Raw genomic sequence first — 16,553 nt, 5'->3', positions numbered from 1 at the left:
ATGAACAAGGAGAAATGCGGGGCGAAACACACACGTGCACACAAACACACACACACACAGGAGACAGCTGGGAGCAGAATAGAAGTGCGTCGGGGCGAATCTGCCGCCCCTTTGCCCTCTCTTTGAAGTGAGGCACAGGCTGTGGATGGGCCCTGAGGTGAGGGAAATCAGTACCCGTCCTTGGAGGCTGGAGGAGGCAGGGGGCCCAGTTGAACACAGCGCAAGTCCAGGCCAGAGCCAACGATGCTTCCCCCCTCCGAACCCCGACATGGCGCACAGAGCATCAAGAACCTGCAGACATCCCACAGATGGCTTGTCTCCACAGTTTATCCAACGCAGTGTCGCCTTCTGCTGGAAGTCTCTCCGGAAAAATACACAAGTCGTATGGACATGTTGACTAGATTTTCCATAGCAAAACCTTGATGGAGGCGGCTGACCGTATTTCACACACAAGTTGCCCTTTGGAAAAAGTCCCGCAACAGCACAATATTTCTCAAAAAGATGAATGCGAAATAAATTCGCACAAACAGCTGGTGAAGGATGCGTGTTTAGCCTCGGCGATAACAGCTCTGTTTTTGTCAGCGGACGAAGAAGGATGGCGTCCATTTCCTTTGAATGCACCGCCGTTGAACAGGAAGGGAGGTGGGGGGGGGGGGGGTTCAGGCTTGCCGGCCTTTTTGTGCCAGGGCCACCTCTGTGTTAGTGTGAGGTCTTCTCTGGTGTTGGAGGAATGCTGGCTGGAGATAAGGCAGTGCTTGACAAGGAGATCCAGATGCTCCCACGTTCCAGATCGTCACGGCGCGGCCCAGATAAAGCTCTGTAAAGGTCCTGTCGACCCGGGCCTCCACGCCACACACACACACTCACTCACGGAGGAAGATAAATGTTTATGTGCGGCATCCAGCCGCCGGCGCGGGCATGCCGTGGCCTGTCAGAGCTTTATGCACATTTGCAGCCCAAATCGTGCGTATGCGGTATGTAAACACCGCAAAGACGTGTTTTGGTTAGGAACGCAACGTATCTGGTCTGTACATGAGCGACGTTAGCCTCGAATAAAAGACATGTAGGTCCTACAATGTGACTTTCTTTCAACGTGCAGTTAATGTGAGTTTGTTTGACTTCGAGATCTCATCTGCGGACGAGACAGCTGCTCAGGGCGTGTTCTGGAGTCATGACCCAGACCTCCACAGCTGGACTGCGATACTCATTGGCTCAGGGGATCGCGTGGGTGTGCAAGTGCAGGCCCCTGTGTGTGTGTGTGTGTGTGTGTGTGTTTATCCACACCTTGACAAGGGTCATCTATCGGAGTACAAATACGGGACGATAAACCCTTCCTAGTTCCATGACCCAAATGCAATGTCTGAGACTGCCGATTCACCACACTCTTCGAAAACAACTTGTTGTAGTGCTCTCCCTGACTGGCACGCCCGCTCTTCGGTTTATTGACCCGAGATGGCTTTTTACTGTAGAACAGGAGTTCGACCAATTGGATCTGATTGTACCCTCTTCACCTGACAACGTTCAAGTACTGTAACAGGGACCAGAGGCCTATTTTAAGAGATTCCTAACCACTTATGGTACATTGGATTATGATGGTGCTCATATCTGTCCTGAACAGAGATTACATACAGCATTGTGACGGATTCAAGTAATGTAGCAGCGGGAGAGAAACGGGTACGTAGCACATTCTCCCAATCCCTCGTGAAATCTAACGCCAACAAGCGTACAATACAGTACATCGAATCCTTATTGGTTCCCCCCCCCCCCAACCTCCATTGAGACTTGACAGCTATTAGATATTGCGTTGCTGTTGATTATTTCTCTGTTCAACCAATCTCCTATTTAGTCTGCCTATCCCTACATTCCCTAGGTAATGTAAAGGTAAAGCAGGCTGTTATATTATTCGCAGGAAAACGGTGTCTTTATTTGTCAGGCTTACAGAGTGGGCAGTATTGTGTTTCCTGAAAGGGAATCTTTTTTCCCCCCCCTCAGCCTACTGGGAGCACAGACCAGTGCCTGCTCACTGGTGCGTTTCACATGCAAATGTCACGGTCCCACGTCTATCTGTCACCCCATTAGGTTAACATCATTATGCACTGCGGCCTGTCTCTCCCATTGAACACAACAGAATCGTTCCTGTCTAATTTTGAAGCAAATTGTTTGGGGGAAATTTCGTTTTTTTTTTTTTTGCCGGTAGCGGCAGACCAATCATTTTTGCTCCGCTTCAGGAATGCCAGATGAGCGAGTTACTCTTTGGTGAGACCAGCCGTTGCATTTTTCATTAGCTGGATGATGTAGCGGAGTGTGGTTGGCTAGCAGAGAGGTCAGGTGACCCAGACACCTGCTGGAAGATGATAAGGATGAGTGTGACGTGACGTTTCATAAATGCATCATCTCTGGAATCATGTCAGCGTGATGTTGCATAGGAATAGTCAGATTGGTGTGTGCGCCCCCCCCCCCCCCCACACACACACACACACATACTCACACATACTCACACACACTCTACCCTCTACGTTCCATCAAATCTTTTAATGGTTCCTAATCTAGGCCACAAAAACATTAACCTCTGTATTTCGTTTCCGGCAAATGAGTAAGTTATCGTTGATGTCTACAGTAGGTACAGTGTAGCTCCCAGCAGAGTCCATGTTCCGGTGGTTCTCCTCTGCGCTGAGGCCTTTCCCGGTGTCGAGGCGTACTAACGACTCAGACGCCTGCTAATTGATAAAGCTGTAATCAGCAGATCTGACTGGGGAGACAAGTGGGCCGTCCTCTAATTGTCCTGATGACAGCTTCAGTGGGAAGCTAAAGGGAAGGGTAGAAACAACTTCCCAGTCGGCATTTACACAACATAATGAATAGGTTAATAAAATAAAATACTTTAATTATAGCTCAGTTGTCGTATTGTTAATGGTGCCAGTGTAGCTCAATTGAATAATATCGTTTCTGGTATTAATTATCTGCAAGTGAACTTGTTTAAATGATATTTTACAGCCCCTTGATAAAATTACCGCTAGAGGCAATGTAATGATAGACAGACAAAGGCCATGCACAAATTATCATAAACTATTAGCTTGTTTCCAAAGGGTTTTATGTTAATCTTTTAGCGCTTAAGTACCCTGCAATTAACATATCAGGAGGAGCTGCCTTCCAGCTAGGCTTGCAAATTGAAGTGCCGAGATAAAAAAGCTATTGAGATGAAACCCTGAAAGCAAAGAGGAGCTATCGTACTGAAGTACAGGATTTCTTTTCACGTGTGTATTACATGGAGGAAGACTGTGTGTCTATGTGTGTTTGTGTGTGTGTGTGATTCTGCCTGTGTGTCTGAGTGTGCGAATGCTCATGCCTTCGTGTGTGCGTGTGTGTGTGTGTGTATGTCTGTCAGTCTGTGTAAGAGACCAAGAGAGGGTGTGTGTGATCAAATACCAATTCTATTATCTCTTAGGTGATGACATGAGATGTCTCTTTCAGACCCCCCTCCCTTTGTCTAATGCTAAACGGCAGGCTATAGAGAGAACCAAATGGTGCTCTCTGATTGGCCAAGACCCCATTTTATAGGATTCTTTTACATATCGGGGCTAGTGGCTTGATATGCAAATGAAACTTGTTGAAAAGGCTACAGGGAGATATGGTTCCATTGTCAAGTCTTCTCAGTCTGTGTTGCCTTTTATGGGAAACACAATTCTATCCTCTCTGCGAGCTTCTTGTAAACCGCCGGCTGCCTTTGCTGAGTTAAACCCACAAAGCAGTTCCCTGTTTTGGAAGACATGCATGTTGAAGAGGCTAATTGACGGCTTTGATTTGCTCTTTTCTGTCTTGTCCTGCCACTCACAAGCTAATATTGGTTACATGGGCCATGGGAACAATGCTACACTGTGACAAGTTTACTATTGTAGAGCATGGCTTTATTCTTTCGATGTTTTTGAAGGGGAATTTTTGTCTCGCAACACGACTGTAGACCAGCAGAGCATTTGTATTATTTGGCTACTTCATTGTAATGCTAAAACTCTTCAAACAAGACACTACACAATCTTAGTTTTTGAGTTATATCCAACACTACATAATGGTTGTTTGTTGGATCATTACGCTCTATAATGACTTATAGAATGCATTTAACCATCCCAGGTTTTTGCAGCACATCGATACTACATTACCCATAAAGCACTTTGAGAGCTGTTTCTGTGATAGATGATTCTGCTGAGGCCTTAATCTAGTCCATGTTAAAGAGTTGCTGCCCTTCCAGAAGTCTGGGCCAGCATTGAGATGCCTGACCTGATTTACATTCAGTAGCATGTAGACGAGCCAAGTCCAGGATCTGCAAAGCAGATGCACCGGTTGCCCTTGTGTTGGGGGCCTCACATTTCGGCCTTGGATAACACCTCCCCCACCACTCAGACGTTTATATTCTACACCGTGCGCTGTAAATACATAGACAAAGAGATGATGTGTGTATCCAAACAGGGAGCTACCATATAGATGTTCTACTTCCTTCGTTTAAAATATGGGAGCGCTCGGACACACAGGGCCAGAACAGCCCCCCCCCCCCCGTAAAAAAAAAAATCCCAATGAACACTTTTGTCTTCAAACAAAATTCCTTTCTGTCAGACTCCATAACTTATCAGGCAGAGATTACAAAGCTACCGATATAATAAATTAGGCTGATGGACAGAATTATGCCCTTGCGCTTCCTGCTTTCCCCAATGACGCACACTAGCTTAACGCTGGCTGACAATGAGTGTGATTTAGCACCCGAGTGGGGGGGAGGAAGGGGGGGGGGGGGTTGGAGTGGGGGGTTGTGGGTGGTGGTGGGGGGTGGACAGAAAACATTCACAGGCAGAGTGGTCCCGGCCCCACACTGGCCTCCAGCCTAGTGTATAAAAGCCTGCTTTAATTCACCCACAAACGTGTCGCCATTAAAAGGAAAAGAAAAGAGATCGCAGATCATAAATAAGGCCTGATTTATTAGCTAACTACAGAGTGTATGAGGCCGGCCAGAGAAAGGGGGTGGGGGGGGGGGGGGGGGGGGATTGTTTGACAGAGCGTTGTCAAGGAGGAAAGGAGGGAGGAAAAACACACTCACTCACTTTCTTTTTTCTCTCTTTCTCTCTCCCACCCACCCACCCACCCACCCCCACACACACATACACACATTCTCACTCGCACTCTTTCTCAGACACACTCTTTCTCTAGCTCTGACCAGGGACACAGCCAAGCCTATCTCGCGCAGTGTCGGAGGAGCAGATGTGTCTGCTCTGCTCTCAACGTGTGACAGACGGAAGAGATAAACAGAGAGAAAAGCAAAGAGAGAGAGAGAGAGAGAGAGAGAGAGAGAGAGAGAGAGAGAGAGAGAGAGAGAGAGGAGAGAGGGAGGAGGGAACTGGCACGGCAGTGGCTAATTTATCTCACTGAGAGACAGATTAAAGAGAGAGGAGAGTGAAACAAAGTTCCACAGGCTTAATCAGAGGACAGCCTGCTAGGAGTAGACATGATAAATCAAGGGCCTGCTCGCTCGTGGAGAACGCCTATGCTCTGAGAGGGACCAGACTGGCATTGCCTAGACTGTGGGCATTTCCCTCTACCCCAAACAACTGGTTGGTGAACAGCCTATTATGAAGTGCATCTGAGTACGCTTCTGACGAGTCCCTTTTCCTCTCTCACGTGACGGCAAAGGGAATAGCGTTTGTTCCACTTTAGCCTAGCAGCTCTGTCTAGCCCTTGAGCTGAAGCTTAGTGTTGTGTAAACAGGAAGAAGGGACACGGCAGGGCCTTGCTCCTCTGTCTGAGACGATCCTTTCTTTAGCCAAGCCTGTGACCGGGGGCGGGGGCGCTAACCCAGGAAGGGGAAAAGAGGGCTTGGATATCCTTGTGTCGTTAGTTCGACGCGGGGTCACCAGCAGGCCGCTCCGAGCGTGATTACACCTCCTGATTTATACCGCCGCGCAGGCCAAACACAGATATATCTCCCGGCTGATTTCCGATGTGGGATCCTCAGCTTTTGATAAACGACCGGGCCAAATAAATACTCCTGCGGTACTTCATGAATTATTCATTCAGATAGCCAAGACTCTTAAACATGTACGGTTTATTGTGTGTGTGTGTGTGTGGGGGGTTTAAACAGCAAAGGTGTTTCTATGATTTCTTTCCAACCCCCTCTACCCCCCCCCCACACACACACACACACACAGACACCCTTCTCTCGCACATGTCTTTGATGAAACAGAGTCAGGGCTTGGCGGACATTTTGTTTTGTCAGTAATAAACTTTATTCCCTCGCCCCGGCCTTGTCACCCCCTCAGGCGGTTTCACATAAATGAACTCTCATGCAAATCTGTCAACGGTTTGTCTTCCACACAGCTTCCGTGCAGGTATCGTATCGCCAAGTTTAAAACTCGTTTATTGAACAGGTCCTCTGCGGTAGATCTACTTAGCCCCCCCCCCAAAAAAAGAAGCCTGCCGAACATAATCAAGGGTGCGTTTTTCGAAAAATTTCATTAATTGACCATTACTGTTGTCACAAAATTTATGCCGTAGTAATTTGCAGGAAATGGATGCCGCGCACAGGAAATGAGATATCCATCATGGCGCTTGTGCTCCGCCAGCTGCACCGCGGCTAATATGAAAGTATTTCAGCCGGCTCAGACCCCGCTGTTTGCTCAGTCAAGATTATATATACCCACGATCCATTGCCTGCCTCCAAGGCGCTCATGGAGGTCTATGATAACAAAGACTTTGTGATTTATGGCCTGCTGTGAAAGCAGAACTTGATGAGATTAAACAATTTCATAGCACAAGTGTTTCTCCGAGGCCCCCCCCCCCCCTACCTGATTTGTGGCAGCAAGGCCCGACAGTAAATCAGGTTTATATATCTGAAAGCATGCTCAGCAAAGGAGTGCAATTACTGTTTAAGACAGCTACTTTTTATTTTTATTCTTTTTCTTTTTTTTTGTACCCCCTGGTTTGTCTCTTTTATTCCCGGCCCTGTCACACGGCCACTCACCTTCATAAGTCCTTCTGAGGGGGGGGGGGGGGGGGCAAGAGGTGTGGAGGGGAGGGGTGAAGGGGAAAAGGAGAGGCGGGGCTAGAGAGCAGAGGGGCAGAGAGGAGGAAGGGTGGGCAGTGCAGGGGGCCACCTCCTCCTATCTCTTCCTCTGAGCTTTTCGAGAGAAAAACGACAAAACAACCTGCAGACGGCAGCAGCAGCCACCGGCTCGACCACCCTGCAGCCTGAGACCGGAGCTCAGCTTTTGAACGCTGCTTGTTTGTCTGCTTTTCAGTCCCCGTCTGGGTCAACGGAGGACTCCCAGTGTAATTAGAGTGTCGGGCATTGCTCCGTGCCATCAAGATGACGTGGCAGTAATGATACAGCTCACAGGGCACGCTGAGGGCTCTCTCTCTCTCTGTCTCGGCGGATGTGGCTCGTTCGGCTGTGACTTGTGATACGTTGTGAGGCTGACGCTTCTCATGGCTACATGGAACCTGAGGATTGGGGTGGGGTTACTGTTAGGTGGGGTGGGGTTACTGTAAGGTTGGGGTGGGGGGGTGGGGGTGGGGGGGGGGGGGGGGAGTTGGCATGGATGACGGTTAGAGCTGATTTTATTCTAACAAGGTCACAAACATAGATGTGGTTCTATAGTCGTATGCTATTCATTTCAAGTACCCAGTGTGGACATAAGTCTGTTTGAACTGTATGTGTACATCCATACTGTATGTAATATTTATGTCATGTAGGTCAGCCTCCTCTTTGTGCAGTGCTAGGCTGAATAGGAGGCTGTGGGTGGTTGATGTGTGTGTGTGCCGAGTTGTGCAGTTGTGTGTTTATGTTCCTCCCGTGTGTGTCTATGTCCTTGGGTGTATCTGTGGTTTGTGCATCTGTCTGCATCATCTCACATCTTCCCAGAAAACATCAAGAGATCTCATTATTTCGACACGTCTCCGATTCCCCCCCCCCCCCCCTCCTCCTCCCGTACGCCCTGAGTCAAAATTAGTTTTCATTCCCTCTGTGATCTTCCTGACTGAAGCTCGCTGAAAGTAAAGAAAATCGCAGCCTTCATAGCAGGGCTGAGTCAAATACAAGCTTCACTCAGGCACAGTCTGAGTTAAGCATTGCTAAGTAACCTTCACATTTCACTCGTGTGAAGAGCTAATTTCCTTTAAGTTCACATGTCACTTTTTCTTTTTTTTGTGGCTCTTTTTGTGGGTCCTCTTCAAATGTCTCCCGGCGTCTAATTGCGTAGAAAACATTCCAGACAAGCCAGTGTGACAGGCCCGCTCGGAGACTCTTCAATTATTAAACATCCCACACTCTTGAAAACAGCCCTGACGTTAGCTACAGCCCCTAATCGGAACAGAAAGCCTCATGATATGTCACACTTCTGAGTCTGTTTGTGTTTGTGTGTGTGTGTGTGTGTGTGTGTGTGTTTCTGTACTGGGAAACCATGAAGGATACAGGGAAGTGAAATTCCAAGAGATTGAAAAAAAAAAAAAAAAAAAAACATTTTAAATTCAGCAGAACGTGTGGCAGCAAGTATTCTGGCGAGGGACTCGTGGTTGTTTTGAATAATGTTTACAATGGTCATGTGCATGTGAAATTGGGGTACTGGAAAACCCTGTGAGCTTTCAAATGGACTTTAAAAACATGCCAAGATACATATCAAGACTGAATTATCCTGACACATGATTGTTTTGTACACAATTTTCTCAACAGAACCACAAACTATTATAATTTGTATAATTTTACAGACTACGTGTCATATCGACATAGCACAGTAAAATGCCATGCAGATCGTCGAAACCAAAGAGGAAAAGGTCACAGCGTGAGCATACCAAAATAAGTACTAGCCTCCAGCTGACTCTCATGTGTACCTGACTGTGTTCCGTACACTGCAATAAGGATTATGTTTCCGGTTTAGATAAGCTTCACGATGCTTATTCTGAGAGCCATTCAAATGAAAGGTCAGGTGGCTATTTAAAATTCAACACAAAAAAAAAAAAAACGAAACGTGGGCTTATTAACATCTGAAGGCTACGGATACGGGCGATTAACTGCCCAAAGTGCCCGACCTTTACTTGTCCAACACTGAGCTTGTACACCAAACGGTGGCCTGGGGCTTGCTAGTGCTTCCACCCCCCGCCTCACGCCTCAAGCCAAACCCCAGAACAGTTGCACTTGTGATCTGTGATCATATGATGCATTTACTCAGAGCAAGTTCATCCGAGTAGAACTGGTAAATCATTAAAGGCGCGCTCAGCGTTCTTCCTGCTGAGAGGAGACTGTTTTACTACCCACGAGTGCAGGCACCATCACTTCAAATGTACTCCTCGATGCCATTACCTAAGAAAACAGAATTATTACATGGTAGGCACACAATAGCAATTTAAAACACATTACCATCTTTCCCTACACATAAGAAATGCCATTATGAAGGTCAAAACCATAAGCCTTTCTCTTTTTCTATCTCTTAAGTACTTACAGTAGTTGTTCCCTCTCCCAGACTTATTTTCACTATTTGAAATGTTACAGTACAAGTCAAAGTAAAAGCACAATAACATAATTAATAAATCCAGCACACGCTTTATTTCATCAGCAATGCAATTAGTTAGGTTTAGAACAAGATTTGGTATCTTAACATTTACAATAGTTAAAATGCAGTTTGTTGCTATTTTCAACCCTCTTTGCCAAACAGACTGCCATAAAAGTAATATGATTTCTGTGATTAATCAGCTAGTTTTTTCTTCAAATGTAATCTTTGGTTTTTCAATTTAATCTTTGGTGGTTTTTCATTTTTCCTTCTTCCAAAATGCATCCTTGTTTTGTAACCCTTAACTTTAGATACGTGAGGCACAAATTATTTTACAGAAGAAAATAAATATGTCAGGGCAGCGTTAAATGTTGATTCAAATAAGTTTACAAGTTTTGTCTACTCTGATCTCTAAATCATCAGAACGCAACACAAGTGCTAAAAGAGAGACAAGTAGAAGAAGAAACAAAGTTTCACACACGCGCACAAAAGAAATATTTTGATATAGACCCAAAGAGAAAACATATCAAAAGACATTTTTACACATGTCTTTTGCAAGCACACAAAGCAGAAATGGTGTCAAGAGAAAACAAACCAGAGAGCTTGTTTCTTCTAACAATTGCTTTAAGCTAAAAAAATCTCCTTGAGTCCCTAGCCTCCCCTCACTGTCAGCTCTCTCGTTCCCTCTCCCCCCCTCTTTCTCTCTTTCCCTCTCTTCCCCCCCCCCCTTCTCCCTCTTGTCTTTTTCCCCTCTTTGCCCATCTCCCTGTCTACTCCGAGGCAGGACAGGGCCCTCTCTGCACCCTGATAGGTTGCGGGCTGATGCTAAGCAACAACATTCCTGTGCCCTAAGTAGCAGTAAGCCTCTGGCTGAACCCTTTGATGTGGCTGTCGGGCCACATCTATTTCGTTTTAGCACTTTGTCTACTTGTCCAGATGTATAAGGAGATAAAAAAAAAAAAAAGAAGAAAAAAAAGTGCTGGTGTTTACACTGGTCTCCCTCTGTAGCGCTGCTGTAATTAGATTGTATTGCTGGTCAGTCTTCCGAGGGGGGTGGGGGAAGGGGGTTTGAGGTGAGGGAGGGAGGTAAGGGCCAGCCGGGTCAGGGATGACGGTCTCCAAGCACCACTGGGCCCCTACACATGGACATACTATGGCCGACTGACCTCCATGTTGGCTCTCGGTGCGACAGTCCCGTTCTGATAGGACTGGTGTGGAACAGCACAATGCTGTACTCTACTCTTAATTGTACTACAGGCCTGTGGCTTCACCTGACGTTGCCCCAGACCTGCAGGAAATCGAGTCCAATGGGCCTCCCTCGCGTTGGGTGAGGTACATGGTTTGGTCGCGCTCTTCCTGTGATCCATCAATCACCTTGTTTTCTCTCCCTCTATACCCGTCTCTCTTCCTGCTCTGTTTCAGAGGCAATAATCACCATTTGCCTTTGGGTTTATCAGCATTTATTCATACAGCCGTGCAGACAGAGAGGAGACAGCCAGTACTGTTGTGATGTACAATCCACTGTGGGAGTCATCTTTCATTATGACGTTTAACAGAGCTCCCCTCCATCTTTTCCCCCCCTCTCTCTATCCCCCCCCCTTCCCCTCCCACCACCACCCCCCAGTTGTGGAGCTCCTATTGGGAGGAGAGACTCTCGGCTGTCCTCTGTGTAGAGTCATTATCAGAGATTTCAGCCTACTCCCCAGCCTGTAAATTTGTTGGCGCATTATCGTAAGCTGTGGTGATAACTCACATAGCGCAGAGACAATAATGATGTGAACACTCAGCATATGCCCCGGGCCCGGCAAATTAAAACAATACTCGGCTTGATGAGCAGACTTCTCTGGACAGCACAGAGGAGAGAGAGAGAGAGAGAGAGAGAGAGAGAGAGAGAGAGAGATGAAGAGAGAAAGGGAGAGGAAGGAGGTGAGAGGAAGGCTCCAGTTCGATGACACTGCAGCACCCCCCTCTGCTCAGTGTAGGTACCACCACAACAAATGCTGCATGAGAGAAAGGGGAAAGACGGACAGACGGACAGAGAGAAAAATAGAATAATACATAGAATGGTACTGGAATGTTGCTTTAATTTGCAAAGATGACATCATTCTTAGTCACCAAAAATGTCCCTATATTTACTGTCATGACATGCAGTTGGAAACCTTTTGTCGTTGACTTGGCTTACAGTAATGTTTGTCTTGTAAGGTATAGATGTTAAACTTGTGCCACAATAAATCAATCTTCACCCACTTTGATCCTCTTCTTTATCTCAACATTTCAAATGCCTTCCTTTACTGTTCGAGGTCTCGTACATCACTGTTTCAGTACATGGAGACAGTAGCTGCCACAAGGAAAACAGACATTGTCATTCACTACAGCTACCCTGTATTTGCAAATGGTGATATTAATGCCGAGTAAACGTCGACCCAAGTTCCTCCAGATCCCTTTACCATCTGTTAGCAGTGACCCTGCTAAGTGAATGAGTCCACTGCGGCCGTGAACGAGCAGTCGGCTTTTGATTATGTTTGTGTAAAATCGAAAATGCTTGTGATCAAAGCCTGGTCGCGCTTTTCCAGGGGCTGTTTTACACAGATGGAGAAAGAGTGTGGGCGGGAGAGGAAGAGGGAAAGGGAGGGAGGGAGGGAAGGGGTAAAAAAGGCAGAGAGAGGACAGAGAGATAGAGAGGGACAGAGAGGGAAACAAAGAAAGATATGAAGGTGGGAGAAGACATGGATAGGGGAAGCGAGAGATGGAGGCAGAAGGAGAAAGAAAAGACCAAGAGGGGACAGAGGCGGCCAGGGTGACGGGGACGGAAATGGAGAGAGAGGGACAGAGGGGGGGGGGGGGGGGGGGGGGCAGAGAATGAGGGAAAGAGAAGGGATAAAAGGCCCTGATAACAGCTGCGATTCAGATTGAGGGTTCCCCGGGTTTGTTTCATAGGCTTTCCCATCAGAGGCCTCGCTGCGGTCTCCCTGCCTCTGGACGGGTCACTGATTAAAGGGAAAGGCGGGGCCTCGGAGAGTGGGTGGATCGAGGGGGAGGGGCCTGGGAGGTGGGCGGAGAGAGGAGAGAGGACGGGAGTGGAAGATCAGGTTGATTCATGTTCTAGGGGGTGGGTTGGGATGCGGGCGGAAGGGGGATCCAGGGCGCGGAGGCGGGATTTGACCTCCGAGACGACATGGTGCCGGCAGGTGAGGTGGAGACACGCGGGGTGGGGGGTTTCTGTTGTTGACAGCAGGCCCCTTTTGGGGAGCCTCTGGAATTGCCATCCCCCCGACAGCCCGTTTTCGGGGTGAGGGAGGTGCCCCAGTCTGTGGGTGGTGGTGTTAATAATGTGGCAACTGGGAAGATTAATTGTGGACAAGCAGCAGGATTAGGAGGGGCTTTGTGGGGCCAGTGGAGGGCCCGCGCCTCTGATCTCTCAGGCAGGCCAGGAAATGAGTTAGGGAGGGGGGGAGGGGGGGGGCTGGAGGGTTGGCTGGCTACGGACACAGGGCTTGTGCCCTTCAACCGCACCTCCCTCACCCCGAAAAAACGGGCTGTCGGGGGATGTCAATTTCAGAACAACCTCCCCTTCAGATCAACCACCCAGTGCATGGATGACTCCCCTGTGTGGTGGAGTCTGTGCGCTACGCGGACTCACCATGTCCTCCTTTGAGAGAGGAGGAGGAGATAGGGGACAGTGCTGACAACCAGAGGAATACTGACACCCCCATGCTGTCATACTTATTGTGCGACTAAGGATTATTTGTGGGTGGGAAAATACAATTTACTCCATACTGGGACACATTTCCTAAATTGGTTTAAGTTGTTCTAAACTTGCAGTTCAGTTTGAATCATACTGGCCCAGTATAGCACATTTTAGGGGCCACATTCCCAAATCAGCCTCCAAAGCAGAATTTAAAACAAATGTGGCTTCTTTAGAAAATCTATTTTCTAGTCATATTTTGTTGTTTGCTCCTTTTGGTTCTTTGTGTAATCCAGCCCAATATGCTGACCCGACTATAATTTATTTCAGCGATGCTATCAGAACACATTATGGGATCATTTTCAATTCATTGTGCTCTCTTTGCCAAAGAAAAATATGTTTTCACTTAGAGAGTGTCCACCACCCCATTTCTCAAGGTTATGCATGGTGCTGTAGAGCAACAACAACAGCACAAGAGAAGAAATGTAGCTCTAAACCGTCTCTAATATGTATTTGTCAGTTTGGTCTCTTGCTATGATTAAAGGTCCAGTGTATTCCTTCCTGTAGGAGAGGAAAGTATTTCTGCAAAGGCATCAGATATCGCTGTGTCATGATGAACTGCCTGTTCAGGCTGCTAAAAGGCGAAGGAGGAGGAAGGAGGATGTTTTGGTCCTTGAGAGAGCACAAAAGGAAAAAAAAAAAAAACTGAGAAAAAAAAAAACATGAGCTGTTTTGAAAGCCACGGCTAAGAGTAGGACTTTCCTCCTCTTGGTCTGTGTCTTCCTGTACTTTTGGCAAGTACAAATGATCCTTGACCTTTGTGACCTGTTGAAAGTCACGGCTTGGGGCCACATCAATCATTCGGCCCGAATCCATCACTCATTGTTTATCTATCAACACCCCGTATTTGTATAATATAAGGGAAGCAGTCTATGGAAGCCATCTGGAGGGCAGTTAGCAGAGCGGGTGTTTCCTGCCACCTGTTGGCCTGCATCGCACCACATAGCATTAACCCCAGCTAGCAGCAGCGCTAAGGCCTGTTGGAATGAGTGGCGTCTGACCTTGAGGTGACCCCTCCCTCGGGTCATGGCTCGGTGATGCGGGGCCCTCCCCTGACCCCCCACTCCCCCCCCCCCCCCCCGCCCCCACTCCCCTAAACAGAAGGGCGTTAAAGCCAGGGTCGTAGCTCCGCTCCCAGCCGCCTCCACACAGCGTAATGAAAACCTGCCCTGCCACTCTCCACCATAAAACAGCAATAGAGCTCCAACGCATCCTGTCCCATTCTGGGGGAATTTATGACAATTGGTCATGGCCATGAAATGTCTCTCTCTCTATCTCTCTCTCTCTCTTTCTTCTTCTGGTTTTGCTTTGGGAGCTATCTGGTAAGAGCTAAACTGATTATGTGTGTTGGTTTGGTCCTCCAGGCCCCAGAAGAGCTTGGTGCAGAGACCACCGCTATGCCATACACACCCCTACCCAGAGGCTCCAGGGACGGCAAGAACCACAAAGGTCATTATTATTACCTTATATACATATGTGTATGTCATACGAAAACAATGTGCGTCCTCGCTAAGTGATAAGGTGAGTATAATGGAGTGATACAGATGCCAAATTATTGCATTGAATAATGTTGAGTCCCAGGCGATCGCCGATGATCCAGGAAACGTTGTCACACTTTATGGCAATGCCGTTGGTGCGCCGTTAAACCGGTTCTGCTGCAATTTGCATGCTGACAGATCGGTATCGCCGCTTGTTACGCGGGTGTATCATGTATGTACATTGTATTGTATCAATATCGCTCCAGTTGCCTTCTAGAACTGACTAAATGAGACAAACAAAATCTCATTTCACCTTTTTAGAGGAGAGGTACACAATTCCTCTACAGTTCAAAAGCCATTACAATTTTAAAAGCATTAAACCCAAAATTGAGCGTCCCACAGCGAGTTTAACATTCAGTATAAAACGTGAACTTGCGTGTGAACTTGTGTAGATTGAACATAGACTTTCCATACAGAAGGACAAGAGAGAGAGAGAGTTGTGTGGAGTTGAGATAATAATTGTGTTTCTGTATTGATCTTGTTTTATCTCATGGATACGCTTACAAATGCCAAAGTACATCTGAGTAATCTAGGTTTGACTTTAGGTTTTGATATTGATTTGAATGTATGAGTGGGAGTGTCTTTAGAAGAAACCTCCATGATCTGTTGATACCAGCCATTGATTAGGCCTGTTTTAATCCACCAAAGAAGAGATTACATCTAGTCGTTTCTTTTCAATTTGCATTTTGTATCCATAGACCACAAAGTGGAATTAAATCAGATTTGATCTCTGAGCTAAAGCTCACTTAGTTACTCTGTTGCAACAGAAAAGTATTGTCAAAGTAAAATCGTACTTTTTTTAACGGCCAAGGCAGTCCATTTGAATTGTTTTTACAGTAGGAGCACATAGGCGGCAGACAAAACAGTGCTTTCATTTCTATGTGTCTTTAGTTCGCTTAGCGGGTCTGTAACCGTCGAATGGGCCTGGATGTGTTCATACGTTGCTTCGTCTTGCGGGTAGTCCAAAAAGGCGACGACACCAAACTGTGCGGGAAACCGAGGGATTCTCACGGATCGCTTCAGCCCCACTGCAGGAAGCAGGCCGGCCACGTCACACCTACACTGTTTAGCATTGGAGAGCCAAAGAGCGCGCTTCATGTCTCCGACCGTGCTCTTTGTCTCCCGGACGCTGAACAGTGTATGTTCGACGTGGCCGGCCCTGCTCTCTGCAGTGGAGCCCCAAGTGATCCACTCCATGCACCTCAACCCCCCCCCCCCCCCCCCGCTCCCCTGTGCCAAGGACAGATCTATTTCACAAAGGCTCGACCAGCAGATTTTCACGTGACGTAGGGAATGAGACAAAGCCCCTGTGCTTCGTCAAAATCAAGCCGGAGCAGAGAACAGTCCATTAAAAGGTCAGCGGACCTGACACACTAAATATTCCCCCCCCCCCCCCCCCCCCTCCCTCTTAGATCTGGGTGCCGGTGACAGTCGCCATTTGTTATTTTTACGGTGCGGGCCGCTGCAGCCTTAGATAACACTGCGCTCATCTTCGCCCTTCACCTCCTCTTTATGTCTCCGCCTCCAGCCTACGCAGCGACGCGCGGCGCTTGTTTATCTACGCGCTCCGAGCCTCCTCGATTTGCTGAACGTGTGGGAGCCTTTCACATCCTGCATAACGCCCCTGTGTTCGTCTCCACGGTGGTGACACGCCACAGCAAGCCAAGCAATATTGTTGCCCGCTGCTATATATATATATATATATATATATATATATATATGACTTGTGTCATTGTTCAGTGTTAGACATGT

At 47.4% G+C, this 16,553-nt stretch overlaps 1 protein-coding gene across 1 annotated transcript in view; it reads left to right on the top strand.

Moving 5' to 3' along the window:
• Positions 1 to 16,553, top strand: part of lrmda (leucine rich melanocyte differentiation associated) — a 185,307-nt gene that overhangs the window by 148,834 nt on the left and 19,920 nt on the right. The window contains exon 6 of the mRNA XM_084709532.1: positions 14,628 to 14,712. Coding sequence (XP_084565658.1) covers positions 14,628 to 14,712 — 85 coding nt within the window. The remainder of the gene's footprint in view (positions 1 to 14,627; positions 14,713 to 16,553) is intronic.

The sequence above is a fragment of the Hypomesus nipponensis genome, chromosome 11 (genome assembly GCF_054491055.1).
Source record: "Hypomesus nipponensis isolate SF chromosome 11, ASM5449105v1, whole genome shotgun sequence".
In the NCBI taxonomy this organism is placed as follows: Eukaryota; Metazoa; Chordata; class Actinopteri; order Osmeriformes; family Osmeridae; genus Hypomesus; species Hypomesus nipponensis.
Note: the sequence above shows the minus strand (reverse complement) of the source record. Positions and strands in the feature narration are given on the sequence as shown.